Source organism: Ictalurus punctatus, chromosome 11 (genome assembly GCF_001660625.3).
Source record: "Ictalurus punctatus breed USDA103 chromosome 11, Coco_2.0, whole genome shotgun sequence".
Classification (NCBI taxonomy): domain Eukaryota; kingdom Metazoa; phylum Chordata; class Actinopteri; order Siluriformes; family Ictaluridae; genus Ictalurus; species Ictalurus punctatus.
In genome coordinates this window covers 9,803,535-9,825,080 of record NC_030426.2, presented here as the reverse complement: position 1 = coordinate 9,825,080, position 21,546 = coordinate 9,803,535, and the positions used below count along the sequence as shown (strand labels likewise).

General features: G+C 39.3%; 1 protein-coding gene across 1 annotated transcript; it reads left to right on the top strand.

Annotated features, from left to right (window-relative positions):
• The first annotated feature begins 1,587 nt into the window (after positions 1-1,587).
• st7l (suppression of tumorigenicity 7 like) lies at positions 1,588-19,418 on the top strand. Its single transcript, XM_053683509.1, has 15 exons — positions 1,588-1,847; positions 2,277-2,359; positions 3,832-3,991; positions 4,356-4,410; positions 4,527-4,642; positions 4,749-4,827; positions 9,926-10,014; positions 10,107-10,207; positions 10,463-10,577; positions 10,717-10,789; positions 11,231-11,333; positions 15,318-15,468; positions 16,904-16,996; positions 17,155-17,294; positions 19,184-19,418. The coding sequence occupies exons 1-15, from the start codon at positions 1,679-1,681 to the stop codon at positions 19,277-19,279; spliced, it is 1,623 nt and encodes a 540-aa protein (XP_053539484.1). The 5' UTR covers positions 1,588-1,678; the 3' UTR covers positions 19,280-19,418.
• Positions 19,419-21,546: the final 2,128 nt, after the last annotated feature.

The following is a 21,546-nucleotide window of genomic DNA, read 5'->3' as shown; positions in this document are numbered from 1 at the left end:
TGTGCATTCTGAGGTGCTTTTCTGCTCACCACAATTGTATAGAGTGATTATGTGAGTTACTGTGGCATATCTTATACATCCTCAGACCTGCCGCTCACTGGATGTTTTTTCTTTATTACACCATTCTGAGTAAACTCTAGAGACTGTTGTGTGTGAAAATCCCAGTTATAGATCAGCAGTTATAGAAACACTCAAACCAGCCCAACAGACATGCCAATCAAACTCGCACATTTTCCAACCCATTCTGATGGTTGATGTGAACATGACCTGGAGCTGCTGGAGTGTATCTGCATGATTTTATGCTTTGCACTACTGCCAGAAGATTGGCTGATTAGATAATTGCATGAATGAGTAGGCTCCAGATACCCGTGACCCTGAAAAGGAGTAAGTGGTAGAAGATGGATGGATGGATGAATGAGTAGGTGTACAGGTGTTCCTAATAAAGTGTCCAGTGAGTTTGAATTTGGACTAAACCCAGTCCATTCAAGGGACCAGTCTAACAAGCAGTGCAGTGCCCAGTGTAACTGTTCAAATGAGAAATACACGACTCTCGACAGGCTAACAACTGCAAAGTCTTCATTAATACCTATAATTAACTTTAATCATATTGGGGTGTGATTTCCTGCACTGTAATCAAATGAACAAGATCACATGATTACAGTCAGCAACTGCACACCTACCAAGTGCCTCTGCACCTTATCAAGGACAATGAGTGTAGCTACAAGATGGACCTGATAAACTGGAAACTAAATGTGCACGGATGTCTATCTTATGTCTTCTTATGTGCGCTTCGCATCTCTCGGAGGCGAAATGAATCCACACACTAACTGAAAAAAAACAAACAAAAAAAAAACAACAACTGTCTATACGTTGTTTCAGACGAACAGCTGGAACCGCTTCGGAAACGGGTGCAGTCTGTGGATTTACTTTCCACCAGTATTACGGCTAATCCCGCCTCCCTGCCCTACTGCAGCACTCTGATTGGATAGTTCACAGCTTGAGCAGTCAGCTATTCAATCGTGCTTCCTTCATGTGCTTGCGGAGTTGTGAAATACGAGTTACCAACCTAAAAGTCGTTTCAGCCGCCCTTCCACAGTGTGGCTACTTGTTTGTGACTTAGTGCGAGATGATCCAAATAAAATCTTTTCTGAATCATTAGAACTGTTCGATATGTTCTCCATGTTAGATTATACAACGACGATCGATTTTTTGATTTAACTCAAATAAGTTTCCTAAGAGTTTTCTCCTTTGCAGCATGGGGTAAATCGTATCATTTTTTATTATTATGGTGTACTAGATGACCACTGGTCAGAAATAAGGCTTTGTGTATGTTTATAAATACAGTTTACTTATAGTATGGATTAACCCCAGCTACTGCCTTATATAGCAAATGTAGTCTGTTTTAAACAGCGGCCAATGAGAGGAAGATACGGCTAGCCAACTTAATACCAAACATTCAGTCGCTGGAAAACCTGCACGCAAGGGCGCATGTGAAGGAAGCACAGGTTTACTGTAACACTAAACGACACAATCCTTGTGCAGAGGAGGCGGGGGGAAATGTGTCCGAATACGGGTGGGAAGAGGAACGTGGCGCCGGCGCCGTCCTATGGAGGTTTGCCCATATTACAGCCTTCTCCGGTATCCCGTCATTCTCATGTTTATTGTCATACGGTGAAAAATGGCGGACGAGAACAGCAGTGCTCCTCAAGCCCATGGCTTTGCGGAGAAGCTGAAGTCGTGGCTGTCCTGCTCGTGGACGTACGTGTGTGCGGTTTGGTTCGCCATGGTGTTAACTATGATTTATGTGCTGCGGAGTCCGCTGAAGCTCCAGGAGTCCGTCGCTGCCGGTAATGTTCAAAACAACAAGCTGCTGCTGATGCTAGTCGCGCGGACTGCTAATGTTAATGCAGCCTAGCTAGCAGGTATCGCTGTGTGTTCTTGCGCACAGCAGCTTAGTTTGGTTCCTTTGGGGTTTCTTTAAAGGTTCAGGTTTATTAAAGACTGCAGGGAAGAGTGTCGGGGCTTTATATTTATTTATTTATTCATTCATTTATTTATTTATTTATGTATTTTTGGTCGCTCATGGTAGCTTGTTAATGCTAACTGTGTTGCTGGAGGAACCGAGACTTGAAGCCTTGTGTATACACTGATTAAAATGCATGTATGAGGACAGTATGGATTCTCTGTGATGTCCCTGTGTTCTGGCATCTGGAGCTAACACTCAACTAACACGTTATTCTTCCTTTGTTTTTCTCCTCTTCTTTCTTTTCTTGCAGCATCCATGTTTTTGAACACTCTTACCCCTAAGTTTTATGTTGCACTCACAGGAACCTCCTCGCTCATCTCTGGTCTTATACTGGTAAGATTCATATTCATGATGAAAGACATTATTAGCAGTCAGAGAGTCTTTACCTCAAGTTTCTCTCTCTCTTTATATTAAAAAAAAATATGGAGTTTTGCACTTTTGTCCGGTTTCACTGGTTTCCCCTAAAAACATGCTGCTAGGTGGATTGGCTATGCAAAATTTCCCCTAGGAGTGTGTGTGTGTGTGTGTGTGTGTGTGTGTGTGTGTGCGCGCGCGCGCGCGCACGCACGCACACATGCATGCATGGTGCCCTGTGATGGACTGGCGTTTGCATCCAGAGTGTATTACTGCCTCGCATCCCGTGTTCCCTGGAGAGGCTCCGGATCCACCGCAACCCTAACCAGGATTAAGCACATGAATGAATGATTGGTGGCGTTTTCAGTACTGTAGATCTCTGCTTTGTGCCGAAACACGGACTTAAATTGTCACAACGCTGTATTTTCTCCTTGGCTCGGTTCGCTTTCACAAGGCAACATTTCAAAGAGTACCAAAATGTGTTTCTGCAGGTCACATGTGAGTAAACTGTCCTCTTATTGGTCAGAGTGCACCTGCTTTGGGGTTTCTCTCATAGCGATCATCCATCAAGTTGGATAGACAGTAGGTCCGTGAGCTTATTGTGGCTTTCGTTTTTACCTGTAGTTATTATAATTGATCTAATCGATATGTTCCATAGAAGAATTAAAAGCCCATCTCATTGAGATGCTTGACTTTGAAAATTGTTCAGAAATATGCTCGTCAGACCAAATGTCGATGAGGCATTTTACCTCGTCTTTGGTCCAAGTTAAACCACGATTCATTTTGTGAGCCTTTAGCAAACACGTGTAAAAAAACAAAAAACAAAGGTAACGCAGTTCCCATCATGCATTGCTATACAGTTTGGCTCATCATTCTGTTGGGTCAGATTGCTTTCTCACCACGAGAACCTCTCCGAGCTCTGATTGCCGTGTTCATATGTGTCCAGACGAACCAAACCAAGGGAGGAAATGTACCAGGTTTGAAAACACCCTAAATTCCTCATACCCAAAGATATATATATTTCTGATCTCTTAGCTGTTGGACAGAGCGTCACGTCAGCACCTGTGAAGCTTGACGGAAACAATTTTGGCAATAAAATTCTGAGAATCTCTCTCTCTCACTTCCTCCCTCCCTCCCTCCCTTCCTTCCTTCATCCTGGTCAGGGTGGTACACTGGTTGTGAGGCACCGTAGATGGCACACCAGTCCATCACTCACACACACACACACACACACACACACACACACACACACACACACCCACCCAGGCACAATTTAGTGTACTGCCTTATTTTTTGGGAGGAAACCAGAGAACCCAGGTGAAAGACTGCTTTTAACAGCCCTACAGACCAAAAGAGGAAAAACATAGAAAATCACATGTGAAATGTCTGTCTTTGTTCCATTACCTCTCACTCCCTTTTTCCTCGTCATCAATCTGCATCCTCGGGCTCAGATTTTCGAGTGGTGGTACTTCAGAAAGTACGGCACGTCCTTCATCGAACAGGTGTCTGTCAGTCACTTGCGTCCCCTCCTCGGCGGTGTGGAGACCAACAGCTCAGCAAGTCTCTTCTCCTCAGCTAATGGGGAAGTGGAGCAGCGGCCCAGTGTCTCAGGTAGCCATAAACGCACATCTGTAAGAACACAGCTGTGCCTTTCTTCTCCTACACTATCAGTGCACTTCTGTGGGGAAGGTTACATCATCTCATGTCCAAAGGAATAACTGAAGATGCATGTGTATTGAGTTACACACCTAGGGGCAAGCAAGTAAAAACGTCGTGTGCAATGGGAACTGTCGTGGAGGATCATTTTTAACGAGACGTATTTTCTTGGACAATTTGTGTAGTTTGTAACAAAAACACACTTGAACATTACCAGTCATAGGTTGTTGAATTAACACACGCACTGACCTCGTGTGCTTTTGTTCTGTTAGTAAGCCTGTACTGAAATGGCTAATTGGTGGCATGCGTCTGTTCGCAGAGTGTAAAGTATGGAGGAACCCCCTTAATCTTTTTCGAGGTGCAGAGTATAACAGGTGAGCTCTCTATCTCTGTCATTAGTTCCCTGTGTTTTGCATCCAGCCTTTTTGTTGTGTATAAATATTGCTGTCACCCATCATTACCTTCCTCCTTCCTCTCTCTCTTTCCTCAGGTACACGTGGGTGACAGGTAAAGAACCACTGACTTACTACGACATGAATCTGTCAGCACAAGACCATCAGACCTTCTTTACCTCTGACACACAACAACTCAAACCAGAGGATACTGGTTAGTTTCGTCTTCCTCAATCTGTAAAGCTATAGAACATATTTACTTATTGAGTCGTATGCAGTCTGTGCGGATGGCAGTAGGTCAATGTGTGTGTGTGAAACAGTGATGCAGAAGGCCTGGCGAGAGAGGAATCCTCAGGCTCGTATCAGAGCTGCTTACCAGGCTATTGAGCTCAACCATGAGTGAGTAATAGTAATTCGTATTCTTATTTTGTAATGAATTGTCTCCTCCTTCCTCTTTCTTGTTTTTGGTTCCTTAGTTCCGTCTCTGTATTATTATATGTTTAGGTTCAGAGCAAATCTAGTAGAATATCCACATGTCTATGTTAAAGACACATTATCATGTAGCTATTATTTGATATATCTTAAGTTGTTTTTATATTTGATTTTGGAAACTTCATTTGTGCCTACAATATGGAGCAATATTTTGGACATTGTTAAAATAAGTATATGGACAGTGTTTAAAATAAATATATAAATAGTTATATAGGTTGTGCCGTATAAGAATACGTAAATAATAATGCAGGGAATGTTGAGCACAAATAAATAGCTGATTTATAAAAATGATTCTTTCATTCAGTTAATCACAGTCAATGAAACAAGTGATGTTGCCTGCTACCTAAAGTATGCTTTAAATGAAAACTGTCGCTTTTATTCATCAAACACAAAGGGCTTGGTGATTGGCTGAGTATGTATGACACACCCACTTCTTCTGCCATCTACAACAATAACACAACAAGCAATGAGCAGTTAGATTGCCAAGGCAGTTGGTCGTCGCCACGGCAACATTCAGAGCGCCTACTTAGACAGACCGGCAGGCAGTCATTCACAGGACATGTAAAAAAGCATTTTCTTTTGTTCAGACAAGATATTTGTATTTATATAACTACATTGTCCGATCGTCAGTATGTTTATCTTGATATCAACCAGAGTTTCCTTTAGTTTACTATTCACTTAGTTAAATAGCCACATATTGTACGCTCCAACCGGCCGCAGAAAATTCAGCCCGACGTTCAGCTGCTCTGCTCACATGCTCTGGTTGATAACAGAAAATTTAAACCTTTCCATTCAAGCAGACATAAAACAGGTTAACAGGTTTCCTTTAATTAACTTCTAATATTTATAACTTCTATATCTATATAACTTATATATATATCACGGATGTAACGATTCACTCAATTCGCGATGCGATGCGATTCACCATACTGGTTTCATGATATATATATATATATATATATATATATATATATATATATATATATATATATATATATATATATATATATATATATATATATATATATATATATATATATATATTTTTAGCAAAATGAGATTTAAGACAAATTCTAAATGGAAAAAGTGTCCTTTTATTATTTCTCAGACAAAATGCTGCATATTTCTTTGTGAAATTGAAATATATTTTATATCTTGTGTCAAATAATAAAACTAAATTGGAATTTTTAAACAAATCACAAATGAAATAAATAAATATTACAAATAAAAGAAATCTCTTTATATAATCAAACTAACGCCTTGCCTGTGCTGTTTCCTAGCTTGGATTAAAAAAAAAGTTTAATTTTTAAAAAAATTTAAAAGAAATATCAGCGTATCCGCATTTTCCGGCAGAAGTTGAGATCTTTGCACATTCACAGTGTCCCCTGTTGATGGAAAAAAACCCTTTCACTAGGGACAAAGGTGGCTGTTTTCTTTTTCCATGAAAACACCGATGCACCTTGTGATTTCTGTGGCTCTCGCACTCGTTACCGCGAGCAGGTCTGCAAATCCGCCGGTCGGTGTGGTGTGGCCTATTAATAGCTTTTTACATGAAGACGGAGGTGAATGGAGCTTCTCGCTGTGGTGATGGTTTATATGCCGCATCATGTGTGTGTTATTAGTGTATATTAACATCTTGTAGTATCTGCACACAGTTTTTGTTTTGTCTGTTACCACTTCACTGCTTTCATTTTTAGTCTTCGGAAAGGCAAAATGCCGTCACTCCTCCGATTTGAATGAGTTTGCTGCTAACGCTACAACTTGCTCGCTGCTATCGTGCCTGTAAAGCGAGGTGTATACTGTATCACAGTATACTGCTTCACCACCCCCGCTGTTTAAAACGCACATCACAATTCGTTTAATATCTCAACCGACTTGAATCGTCACCATCGCTTTGCAACCGGATCAGAGTGGTTCGTTACATCCCTAAAATTGTATTTATGTATATGTGAAAAGGTTAGATAGGTTTCTCTTCACCATGTAGCTACATTTTCTGAGAAAACAAGAGCACTATCTGGATGTCTGGTGAATGGTAAAAGCTGAGCCAGTTTCACTGTGGAGAATTCATGTCCTGTATCTGCTGTTAGATATTAGTTTGTTGCCAATTTTATCGCCCATATAACCTCTCAATCATTTCATGAATCGTTTAAAATCTGTAATGAGCTTTGTTTCCCCACAGGACCTTTTAGCACTGTCCATGTCGGTCACTGTGTGTCGTGACTCTCATAAAAGTATGCAGCGATTCCAATTGGAAAACTAATCAGATACAAAGGTCTACACAATAATTATTCTTCTGTGTAGCACACTATTCAAATGATTGAATAGAAATTTTATTCAGCTGCTTCCCTCTGATGTTTCGTATACTAAAATGTTTTTTGTTCCAACTGAGCTGTCAGTCAGCCATAATAATGCTCCTCATATAAGCATATACACTCACCGTCCACTTTAATAGGAACACCTGCGCATTTTGGTAGATTTCTAATCGGCCAATCATGTGGCAGCAGTGCAGATCATCAGAATCATGCAGATACAGGTCAAGAGCTTCAGTTAATGTTCACATCAAACATCAGAATGAAGAAAAAATGTGATTTCTGTGACTAACTGTGGCATGGTTCTTGGTGCCAGATGGGTTGGTTTGAGTATTTCATAAACTGCTGGTCTCCTGGAAATTTCACACACAACAGTCTCTAGAGTTTACAGAGAATGATGAAAAAGCACAAAAAAAACAACAACACTGAATGAGTGACAGTTCTGTGGGTGTTGATAAGAGAGGTCAGAGGAATATTGCCAGAATGGTTCAAGCTGACAGGAAGGATAAAGTAACACAAATAATCACTCTTTGGTGAGCAGAAAAGCATCTCAGCATGCACAAAACATCAAATCTTGAAGTGGATGGGCTTCAACAGTAGAAGACCACATTGTTCCACTCCTGTCAGCCAAAAAAAAGAATCTGAGGCCATCATGGGCACAGAATCAACTGGTCATTTTCCAGTTTTCAGCTGTCCAGTTTCAGTGAGTCTGTGCCCATTATAGCCTCAGATTCTTGTTCTTGGCTGACAGGACTAGAACCCGAGGTCTTCTGCCGTTGTAGCCCACCCAACTCAAGGTTTGATGTGTTGTGCATGCTGAGATGATTTTCTGCTCACCACAGTTGTAACGAGTGCTTATTTGAGTTACTATAGACTTCCTGTCAGCTCAGTCTACTCTGGTCATTCCCCACTGATACAGTGGAGAATTCATCCATCCACTAATATTGGCACTCTTGGTAAATATGAGCAAAGAAGGCTGTGAAAAATTGTCTATATTGTTAAAAAAATATTCTAAAGTTCATGGATATCAAACAGTTGCAAACACAACATGGGTTTATTAAAAAAAAATCTTTGTTAAATGTATGTAACAATTTTGGGTACCATTTTAGTCAATACTTTGTGCTACCTCCCTTTGCCAAGATAACAGCTCTGAGTGTTCTATAATGCCTGATGAGGTTGGAGAATACATGGCAAGGGATCGGAGGACCTTGATTTTGTGGTCAGTAAACCACTTTAGTGTTGAATTTGATGTATGTTTTCGATCATTGGTCTGTTGGAAGATCCAACCACAGCCCATTTTAAGCTTTGTGGCAGAGGCAGTCAGGTTTTCGTTTAATATCTGTTGATATTCGATAGAGTCCATGATGCCATGTGTCCTAACAAAATGTCCAGGTCCTCTGTTAGAGAAACAGCCCTAAAACATTAGAGCCACCACCATATTTAACCGTGGGCATGAGATACTTTTCCATATGGCTACATCTCTTGTGTTTATTGCCAAAAAGCTCTATTTTGGTTTCAAATATATTTTTCTCATATTAATTCATGGGGGTGCCAGTAATAGTTGCACACATTTAACAGAATTTTTTTTGTGTGTGTTTTGTTTGATCTCCATGAAAGTAGAGTATTTCTGTGAAGGTTTTGAACTAAAGATCAAAACGTTAAATAATAAAGACAATTTTTCATAACCTCCTTTGGTCATATTTCTTAAGGGTGCCAATATTAGTAGAGAACACTGTGTCTCTCATCGATGAGGTGTTTCAACCTGCATGCCCTCAGCTCACAGGATGTTTTTTTTGCTTTTGGCACCATTCTTTGTAAACTCTAGAGAATGCTGTGTGTGAAAATCCCAGGAGATCAGCAGTTTCTGAAAAACTCAAACCAACCCATCTGGCAAGCATGCCACGGTTAAAGTCACAGAGACCACACTTTTCCCCCATTATGATGCTTGATGTGAACATTACCTGAAGCTCTTGACCTGTATCTGCATGTTTTTTATGCATTGTGCTGCTGTCACATGATTGGCTGATAAGATAACTGCATGAATGTACAGGTGTTCCTATTAAAGTGGAGGGTGAGTCCATGTTGGAAAGTAATATTGACCTGTTTGTATGAATTATGGTTAACCTCGGCCTGTATTTACATGTCAGCATTGCTCTGGATATTACTGCAATAGAAATGGTCAATGTTTGTATAAGTATATTGTTTATATTTGTTATTTTGTTATATATTAAATCCCTAATGGGGAATTTTTATTTTTAATTGTTGTAATATTACACTGTTTCTAGTGAAAGTGTTTCAAAAAAATTTTTTTTAATTAAATTGTATCATTTCATTATATTAGATTTAGTTATTATTACTCTTTTTTTTTTTTTAAGTTTATTTAGTTTTTAAAAAAATATATTTTTTAAATATTCCTCCATAATTTGGCTTGATTATAATGGACACAACAAACAATGGGAAGCTTTTTGTTCTGATTTAAAGGTAGCTGTCATGTTTTCTCTACAGCAGCAGTTCTTAACATGGGGGGGTTGCGGCAAAACTTTTATTTTAAGCGATCATACACAGAGGTTCACAGAGAAGCCACTGGCGGATGTCGTTCTTAAAAGTGGGTCACACTCGCAAAAAGGTTAAGAACCGCTGCTCTAGAGGGGACAATTGCGGTATTCAGCCTTAAATCCACACTTACATTTGTACAGATGTGCTGCAGCGTATGTGCTTCTTGCTGAAGAGGAAGCCACTACCATTATAGAAGCTGAGAGACTCTTCAAACAAGCGCTAAAGTTCGGTACATGAAATCCACATACACACACTTGTGCACACTCAGCCCACATGGTATAATTGTATTTATAATAATGCTAATTGCCTTTGATTCATCAGCGGGGAAAGACACAAATCTTCTGGTGTACATCAAGCGCAGACTGGCCATGTGTGCTCGTAAACTGGGACGTATAAAAGAAGCTGTGAAGATGATGAGAGATGTAAGACCAATGTGTATACTTTGCATGCAGTGTTTGCAGAGGAGATTTGCATACAGGATAGGTATTTTGTGATGTGATGAATTGTTCTTGTTTGAATATTTAGAAAAATACTGCAATCACTCTGACTGTACTGTTCAAACAAGAATAATTTTATTACGCAGTACGCTGATATTCATTCATTTTTATTCTACTAGTTTGAATGGCTTTGTTGTGATTTGTTTTTTTTTTTTGTTTTTTTTCCCTTCTCTTCCATAGTTAATAAAAGAATATCCCTTACTTGGAATGTTAAATATACACGAGAACCTTCTAGAAGCATTATTGGAGCTACAGGCCTATGCTGATGTCCAAGCAGTTTTAGCAAAATATGATGGTGAGCTGAAGAAGCATTGTCATTTGGCATCTTACAACAATGATCTAGTTATTTAGTTTAGCAGTAGGATAGCATACTTATTTTCCATCCTCATCACATGCTCCTAAGCCTCATTTGTTTCTTTGCTCTGTTTTTCAAGATATCAGCTTGCCAAAATCTGCCACTATATGCTACACATCTGCCTTACTTAAAGCACGGGCAGTGTCAGACAAGTAAGTGGGTAATGTACATTTCCAGTTAAACACATTTCTCTCAGCTTTAATACAAACCTCCTAACAGAACCATTTCTATTGTTTTATAGTAAGTGTAGACACCTGTGTTCATAGAAGGCTTTTCTTTTGATGTTAGTTTATATTTAAAAAAAAAACTGCATTAAAGTAATTATTCTTGTTATAAAATGTCTAACAGTATTCCTGATGAGGTTGTGCATCTTGGCATTTTCTCATCCAGTTTCACTTCAGAGCTTTACCCAGGAGAAGTCTATTAAAGTTGAAGTAAAAAGTACTTGCATGGGGAAACAAGGATTACAAGTCATATAATTGAGCTAGTTGCTAAAAATAATTTAGTTCCTAGTGTGTCTAACCTTTAACTGGTAGTGTAATTAATTGGATTAGCAGGAAATAATTGAGTTTCTGCATGTGTGTGTGCTTCAGATTCTCACCGGAGACAGCCTCTAGGCGAGGACTTAGCACTGCAGAGATGAATGCTGTGGAGGCTATACACAGAGCTGTAGAGTTCAACCCACATGTACCAAAGGTTAGACTCCATCACCTTTATTATCGACACAAACTGATATTTTCCTGTGTGCTGTTTGTAATTAGTTTTTCCATATTTACATAAATACCCGTTTTAATTTTCGGGCTGGCGGTGTTTCTCAGTACAGGTGTGTATGGCCTTGGGCCTTAGAGTTCAATTTGATTACAGTTCAAAGTAAAATTCTTCTTTTTGCATCTTGTTGCATTTTTGTCCCCACGCCCCCAGTATTAACATTTTTAATGTTTTATCATTTAGATCATAACACAATTTGAATTTTCATTATGTTCATCTGTTCGAAGGCAGAAAAATACAAATTCAAATCAAATTCGAATTTTGTCTCTCACACACATCATACATAGTACGACGTGTAGCAAATGTCCGTGGTGTAAAATACAATTTGCATAGAGTTAGCAAAAGGGAAAGTATTTAAAAAAGAAAAAACTGACTAAAATTAATTACAATTGGAAACACTGGAAGAGGCAGAAAGTGGTGCTCAGAAAACTCTCTTTTTTAAAGTACCATAACCCAGTTTACTAAACAGACCAGTAGGTGCTGCTGTTGCATTATTATAGACAGTCATTGTTTTTTTTGTTTTTTGTTTTTTTACCCCCCTCAAATCTCCCCCAGTTGCACATTAAGAATTCAGTTGGAGTTTTATGTTCTCAGATATGCAGGTAGAACAGCTGGCTGAACAACAGCAGCAATGGCCTGACCATTGTTTACTGTATTAAATTGTCTTCCTTTTGTTTTCTTTGTTTATTATTTTATTTTTTTACTTTGCTCTTTTAAGATTAAGTTAAAACTCTCTTAAGCCCTCATGCATCATTTCTCTCAGTACCTGGTTCTAACTTGTCCAGGCCCCATCACATACATACACACCCACACCTACACCATGTAGCCTCAAACACAATGGATCTGACTACAAAGTGCACCTGTCTAAGATGAATGCCACACACAAACACACACACACCTGTACATTCAACTGCCATAGTGCCTGTATGGCCCTACATCATAGGAGACACTGGAGACATACTGTGAAGTGTCTAAAAACATTGCACATAGTAGAATCTTTGGCACCAGAAAACCATTTTCTAGTACAAAAAGTTCTTATTTCAGAGAGGTTTTTTGGTACCTGTGCAACTTACCCACTTTTACACTTCCAGTGTTGTTGGCACCCTTCATAAAAATGAGCAAAAATAATTGTATAAAATAACATTGCACACAATGATTTATTTTTCCCACTCATACAATAGGAGAAACTATATATCTTTGTTCTAACTAGATAATTTCTCATTGGAATGGCCTTTTAAATAATAGTAAAAAAAAAAAATTTGCGGGGGCACGGTGGCTTAGTGGTTAGCATGTTTGCTTCGAACCTCCAGGGTTAGGGGTTCGATTCCTACATCTGCCCTATTGTGCGCAGAGTTTGCATGTTCTCACAGTGCTTTGCGGGTTTCCTCTGGGTACTCCGGTTTCCTCCCCCAGTCCAAAGACATGCATTGTAGGTTAATTGGCATCTCTAAATTGTACTGTGTGTCTGTATGTGTGCGTGCGTGTGTGTGTGTGTGTGTGCGAGTGTATGAGCGAGATTGTGCCCTGCAATGGGTTGGTACCCTGTCAAGGGTGTCCCCTGCCGAAACAACTAAAAACTTGGTTAACACCAAAGCAACAGATAGTTGTTGAATTGCACAAATGAGGTCATGGGTATATAAAAAAAAAAATACATAAGCAGTTATACAGTGCATCTGGGAAGTATTCACAGCGCTTCACTTTTTCCACATTTTGTTATTTTACAGCCTTATTCCAAAATGGATTCAATACATTATTTTCCTCAAAATTCTACAAACAATACCTGATAATGACGACGTGAAAGAAGTTTGTTTGAAATCTTTGCAAATTTATTAAAAATAAAAAAACAAAAAAAAAGCACATGTACATATTCACAGGCTTTACTCAATACTTTGAAGCACCTTTGGCACCAATTACAGCCTCAAGTCTTTTTGAGTATGATGCTACAAGCTTGGCACACCTTTTTTTGGGCAGTTTCTCCTATTCTTCTTTGCAGGACCTCTCAAGCTCCAACAGGTTGGACTCCATCAGGTACAGACTTGAGGCTGTAATTGGTGCCAAAGGTGCTTCAACAAAGTATTGAGTAAAGCCTGTGAATATGTACATGTGCTTTTTTTTTTAAATTTTTTTTTTTAATAAATTTGCAAAGATTTCAAACAAACTTCTTTCACGTCGTCATTATCTGGTATTGTTTGTAGAATTTTGAGGAAAATAATGAATTTAATCCATTTTGGAATGTAAATATTACGAAGCACAATTAGGGCTGTAACAAAATTTTCACATCTGCAAAAGTTGGAAATTCACCAACAAGCGTTGCAAGAAATGCAGCGCATGAACTTCACCAAGTGCAATTATGCGTCATGGGTCAGGGTCAGATGAGACCAAAATCAAATTTTTTTGTTTGTGCACTCCATCAGCATGTCTGGTGACAGAAAGGGACTGCATAAGGAAAAGCACCTGACACCCCACTGTTAAATATAGTGGTGGATCACTGATTCAGGCTGTTTTGTGGCTAGTGATTCAGGGGCTCTTGGGATGAGTGTTGGCATCATGAATTTTGCTAAGTACCAGGGCCTATCAGCTGGAAATCTGATTGCCTCTGCCAGTGGGTACAGACTTGACCACAAGCACAGCTTTCAATGAGATGAGCCAAACATACTTCCACATCAACAAAGAAATGTTTCAAGAAACATGAACTCATTGTTTTGCAATGACCATTTTAGTCTTAACTGCACTTATATTGCACCTTTTAACCTTAGCAGTTCTACAAAGTGCTTTACTCTGTGTCTCATTCACCCATTCTCACGCACACTCACAAGACTCTAGCCTGCCTTCTGGAGCAACTTGGGGTTCAGAGTGGTGCCCACGGACACTTTGGCCTGTGGAGACATGTGAGCCGGGAATCGAACCGCCAACCCTGCGATTAGTGGACAACCCGCTCTAACACCTGAGCCACAGCTGCCCTGCCGGGACGGGAAAGAGAAGTCCAAATGCACACATGAGCTTATATAATAACGTACTGCTATTCTTTCTAGGGTGGGTGTCACACAAAATAATATAAATTGAAAGGTTGCCAAAAAGCCAGTGTTTTTTTTTTTTTTTTATTTAATTTTTTTTATAGAAACATTTAAATATGTTTAGTGTTTGGGCGGGGGGGAATGTTTAAATACAAATACTTGTATGTTGTAAATACTTGTAAATACAAACTTGTATGTTTGAGCTCATTTTCTTGATTGGTGCCAATAATTGTGGAGGGCAGTATATGCACATGGTTATTCAATGGTTTCCCAATTGCCTGCCAATTAGGAAACCACAAGAGTGTGTGTGTGTGTGTGTGTGTGTGTGTGTGTGTGTGTGTGTGTGTGTGAAGTATAAGTGCACTCGTCTGGTCCCTGTTGGCAGACTGAAAGAATGATGGTCAGTGTGAGGCAGACAGAGGCTTAGCTGAGAAACACTGTTTTAAGAGAGCCAGCAACATAAAAGGCACGGACATTCTATCCCCACTTCAAAGCAGTGTGTGTGTGCACGTGTGCATGCCAGGGGATGCCACCAAGGACAGATGCCAGTCTAATGCCAGGGGTAGTCAGGAAGGGCAGATGTATGTCTGTCTGTATGCCTGTTTGTTGGTGGCACATGGACACATTTATGACTCCAGTGTGCCCATGAAAGGGGTCATTTAGCCATCTGATGGAGGCATTTTGATGGATGTCTGTTATTGCAAGCAGACTGAATGAGATTCCTGTCCTCTGGAACTATTCTGTGTCCCCAGACAGGAATTCTATAATGTAGCTGCTATCCACTGAAGCCTAAATGCAATGGATCATGAACATATTTGTATATGCACAGAGCTCAAACACACAGTACCAAAATTCACAGTATTTTGCTTAGAATCTCATGTAAAACGCATGTGTGTAGTATCTTTTAGAGATGAAGAGCCTGATCCTGCCACCAGAGCACATTCTGAAGAGGGGTGACAGTGAAGCAGTGGCATACGCGTTCTTCCACCTGCAGCACTGGAAACGAGCAGAGGGAGCGCTCAACCTGCTCCACTGCACCTGGGAGGGCAGTAAGTATATATGTATATATTAGGGCTGCAACTAACGATTATTTTCATAATTAGTTGGCCGATTATTTTTTTGGATTGATAGATTAATCAGATTGGGGGGGCGGGGTGTGCACGGGCCAAACTTTCAGTACCGTTTTTAAAATTTATTTAAAATAAAAGCCACAAACTGAGTGTCACAAATATAAACTTCACACTCAAACTTTACATGACTGTTTGTCCAAATATATAAGACTGAAAAGAACCCAATACACACACCAGAACATATTATTCATTCAGGACTGTAGTTTAATTCAGTGCTTTTTGGGCATCCATAAACATAATGCATAAATATAAATAAATAAATTTTATTAATACATATATACACAGTATCTCACAAAAGTGAGTACACCCCTCACATTTTTGTAAATATTTGATTATATCTTTTAATGTGACAACACTGAAGAAATGACACTTTGTTACAATGTAAAGTAGTGAGTGTACAGCTTGTGTAACAGTGCAGATTTGCTGCCCCCTCAAAATAACTCAACACACAGCCATTAATGTCTAAACCACTGGCAACAATAGTGAGTACACCCCTAAGGGAAAATGTCCAAATTGGGCCCAATTAGCCATTTCCCCTCCCCAGTGTCATGTGACTTCTTAGTGTTACAAGGTCTCAGGTGTGATTGGGGAGCAGGTGTATTAAATTTGGTGTCATCGCTCTCACACTCTCTCATACTGGTCACTGGAAGTTCAACATGGCACCTCATGGCAAAGAACTCTCTGATAGATCTCTCATCATAGCAATAATAGGTAAACCAAAGTTACACTAAATCCACATATGAATTAAAACAATGCAAATTAATGTAAATAAATAAACAGCCATGGCGCTAAGCATGAACAGGCATATTTGAATGCTTCTGTCTGTTTGGATAGTCCGGCTATTAAAGCTATTTTCTGAATCTGCGTTTGATCTAGTGAACTGGTCTTCTTGAAAATAGTGGCCTGAGTTTATCTCCCAACTGAACTTTGGTGTAGCCCATGCTGCGATTGGTTAAATTTGTGACCTCTTTCAATTTTTACAACGGCGCAGTTTCCAGATGAGAGAGAATGCCTGAATGCAACTCATAAAAACCTGATTGATTTTTTTTTTTTATGTAACTTTGCAAATTTGAAAGTCATGTACAGTTGACCCATGTGGTGTTATTTTTAATTAGTTAATTAATTAATTTAAACACAAATAAGAACAAGATAGTTATGTACTGTGTCTCTTGTCTTGGATTTTGCAAAAAATTGCTCAGAAAGCAGAAGTGACGTAAGTTTGGATGATTTATTCTGCAATTTGGAAGGAATAAGAAACCTGTGATGATTCCCTACCCCACATAATCCCAGATTTGATTTGAGGTAAACACCTGAAAAATGACAGCTTCATCTCATTTTGATATCCACTGCCCAGCATTCCGGATTATTCCCTACCCACTGGAGAAGGGTCATCTGTTCTACCCATACCCCGGCTGCACAGAGACAGCAGACAGAGAACTACTGCCATGTGAGTATAGCCTTCTTATTTCAGGTTAGCCATGTCATTCAGATTATATATATATATATATATATATATATATATATATATATATATATATATATATATATATATATATATATATATCTCAGAAATGTGGTCATCTGTGTTTTCCTCTTTTGTTTCAGCTTTTCATGAGGTGTCAGTGTACCCTAAGAAGGAGCTGCCATTCTTCATCCTGTTTACAGCAGGCCTGTGCTCCTTCACTGCCATGTTGGCTATGCTCACACACCAGTTCCCCGATCTCATGGGCGTCTTTGTCAAAGCTGTAAGTCTCTATAGCAGCACTGATGTGAATACACTTGCTTGAGGTAGCACTACCATGAGCATTATAACAGACCACAGTTTTTTGTTTTTTTTTTGTTTTTTTCCTTTCAGTTAACAGTTTAACATTCTTTTTTTGCATGCAGCCATAATTGCAATTTAATCGTTTCAGTCTGACCTGGATATGGTATCCATCTCGAGAACCGTTAGAATACTACTACTATTATTGCTAAATTAATATTCTGCCTAATATAGATGGAAAATATGCAAATCAAAACATCATGGTGGTATTTCTCAGTAAAATCTAACAATAATTTAATGTTAATTTTATTACTATTTCATATTGCATGTGCCTTATTTGAATATCTGAATAAGCTAACAAATACAACAAGTAAAATGAGTTTGTATGTCAGGATATTCAAGTAGTAGCTTAGAACCCTAGCCTCTATCTTTTATTGGGCCTTTATCTACACTTGGCCTGTTCCACACTCATTAAATAAAGCCTAACACTGGATATTTGCTTTATAGGCTCTTGTTTTAAGAAAGTTTCCACATATGTTAAGAGTTTACAGTAGAAACCAGAGCCTGCTTAATGTAACCCTCAGTTAAAACAAGTGAGTGAAATGGGCCAAGAGGAAGAGAGGTGAGAAAAAGCAGAGCTCTCAGGCCAGACCTTCTAAATCTCCTCCAGATTAGCCATGGCTGTGGTCTGATCGCCATTCAAACGTTAACCCAGTTCACATGGCGTGACTGGACACTCGCATCTTTTACTATTATTGTTGTTATTATTATTATTTTGTGTTTGTTTCCCCTAATTTTGTTGACGAATGATGTGGATTTCGGTTTGGTTTGCGTGCACTTAAAGCCTCTTGTGTTTTGGAAAGGGTAAAAAGGAGCTTGCCATTGACACAGATTGTTCAAATCACAAAGTCCTTCATGACATACACGCAATGACGCACGTACAGTTCCACGTCCACCCCATCGAGCACACACATGTCCATTGTAAACATGCTGTTCAAGTCGAATAGTACCCTAATTTTTCATAGTAATAAACTAAGCATTATGAGGACACCAACCTTCGCCAGCCTGTATCTTTTTATCATTCTCGTTTGTCATGGTACAGCACTTATTTACATTAGCCGTATCTGTTCCCTGGATCTGCGCTTAAATAGATGATGCTTCTCCAGCTCCGACTCCGAGCATCAGAATCTTTTCCTCCCTTGTTGTTCGCACTGCAGTTGAAACTTGCCATGTTCAGTCATAAACACCTGTTCATCTGTGAAACGCATCTCTTCATAAACACATTAAGCGCTTGTTTATGATCAGTCGAGCTGTAATCCTTCAAATGCTATTCAGATGCGCGCTTTCATGCTAACATGCCGACTTGGAGCTGTGCGCTGGCTTGAGTTTGGAGAAAAACGTCGCTAATGTTTGTGTCTGGCCTGCGCTCCTCTTGAGCTATGACTCAAAGTGTAGTAGTCAGAGGGGCAAATTTAATAATTTATGTATTTATGCATTCTCTGCTGACTGTCAATGGACGGAATGAATCAGCAACTTGGTTATAATTCATTCTTCTGCCTTTTTTTTCTTTCTTTCTTTCTTTTTCACAAGGATAATGTGCTTTGTTCATTAGAAGCACAAAAACAGCAGCATATACAATGACAGCCACTGACAGGCCACTCCTTTTGACTTTTTAAATGTTAAAACAACAAAAATTATTCAAAAGGAAAAACATGGGGTCAGGAGGAGAGCTGAGAATTATACCAGCTGTCACTGAACTAACTGAAATTGTACTTTTACACCTTGTGTTGTTTGTCCAGATAAGATGCCTACATACTGAATGCAGTTTGTTTTTCACTGGATTATTTTCTCTTTTGCTTTTTCCCCCCACAGTTCTTCAGCACCCTTTTTGCACCATTGGGCTTTTTTGCAGACAAGATGGAGAACTTTATGCCTTCCTGCCTTTGGTACCAGCTGACAAGAATCTAAAACACAACCCTCCCTACACCCCTCCCCCCACCAAAATACATGCAGACATCCCGGTGTCAATCTACTGGATGTGTAGCATTAAATGTGCTAAGAAGTTCTGTGTGATCCGTGCTGATCGTAATAAAATGTTTTGAGCGATTGGTTTTTTTTTTTTTGTTTTTTTTTTGGATCGAATCTTGCCTTGTTTTTTGGTCTTCTGATTGTGTAGAGCATGCCATCTTGAAACATGCCATCTTCCCATGCCGATAATACTAGATCCGTTTTCCTTCCCGTGGCGCTGAGTGCCACGGTGATATATAGAGGTGAGGCATTCTGCCATAGCAACAACTGGTAGAACTGGTTGAACTTGTTGGAGATTGACAGAAGCAGTAAAAGTGTTTTAGCAGCTCTCACAAGCAAGTTTTACACACAAGCACATCTTACAGAATCAAAACAACTCCTTTTGTAATGTGGGTGTGGGTTAAAAAGAGTGATCAGCTGCTGGATGAGATTTTGTGGCTTGTTATTGTCCCAGTAATTATGAATAACAATCAATACATAAAAGACCTTGTGTATTAAAAACGAAAACATAATGTGATATTTGAAAGAATATATGCAGGTAGGAAAAGTGACTGTAAAAACTGGTGGACGTGCTTGCTTTTTTTCAGTGGACTGTTTACAAACAAAATGTCGGTTCAAGAGGCCATTCTGCTAGGTAAACAAGCTTAACAGGCAACTCGATAAGTACCTGAGAGTCCGAGAGGTTTATGTTGTCATAAGCGATGATTGCAGCCTTGTTATGAAGAAGTGGAATCCAACCACATGGATTTCTAAAACAAACACATGAATGAGTGCTTTCTGAAGGAAAACCACACGCAGGAACTTGATTGTTTGTCTAAGGTTCATCCGTTACTATGATGGTGCTTTCAAAGGAACGCAAAGTGCCCTAAATACAAAATCATATTAATAAGTGATGCTGTATTAACAGTTTGAAATCTCAAGACTCCTGACAACTGTATATTCTTATAATACCCATCAGCAGGTCTGAATAATTTCTCTCCATACTCGTTAAGTGTGTGAGTGAAATTGAAACAATAACGATAATGCCTTTGTACTTTACCAGCATTCACAGAAAGAATCCATGTTTATGATGAGTCGCTCTTTGCCTGTGGCCTACAGGTAACCCTTGAAGGTTCTATGTAAATCTGAGTCATTTTGAGTATTCTGCCATGAGTTCTCACTGAAAAAACCAAAAGAGCAGTCATCTTTTTTCCCCCACAATAAAACAGATGATGAGCCAATTGTGAATCTGGAATGACCGATAGATGTGTAGGTGTATTGGACTATCTAACATCCTGGAAGGCCTGTATCCTTGTTTCCCCATCTTGCAGTAGTCCCGTCTCCTCTTGTATCGTCTCGATTTTCCCGTTGGAAAGATGTGCTGACTCGGTGTCCTTGCTTTTTGTCAAGGTAAATTGAGAATGTTTTGAGTTCATTTATGTGAAACAAAATCTATCAGTGTTTGTTTGACTTCACTTACATTAGGTAAGTATGTTAGTTCACATCAGTTAAGTATATTTATTACGGATGACACCAAAAAATATCAGAGAGAAAATTAAATAGGCTTACAGTGAAGTGCAAAATCTAACACTTTACCATTTTATTTATAATGATAATTACAGTAATGATTAGAAACAGATTAAAAACACTGCTTTCTCTTGCTAACAAACATGTCAATGTGGTATTACAGTAACCATCAGCCAAGTGACACTGTAAATCCCACCCAAGAGCCTGTGACCACTGTAAACCCCCACATATATACACACTACAGTTTCTACCTTGCAGAAGTGATTTGTGAAAGGACTATATGGAGAATGTAATGTTCAAACAGAGGAGCCAGCACCAGCTTAGAGAAGGAAGCATCAATAGAAAATGAACAGCTGGTCAGAAGATCAGATGTCTATGCCTATGGGCCTCTACATACAGAGTCATAGCTACAGGACTCACAAAGCAGGCAATTGCTTGGACCCTGAGTTATGATGGAGCCCCAAAAGTCAATGAAATGTCAAATCCCAAAGTGCAGAAGTCCCCCAAAACCACTGATGTGTAATGTACAACACTATACCTGGAATCCCCCTAAATGGTGCCCTATCTCTCTAACATGTTGGACTTGCACAAGTGTAATTAGAATTGTCCCACTTTTCAAAATGAAGAGAACATGCCTGTCTGGAATCCAGAATCGATACAAGAAGAAGCAAAACTATGTTAAGTGTTGAAGATACTCTGAT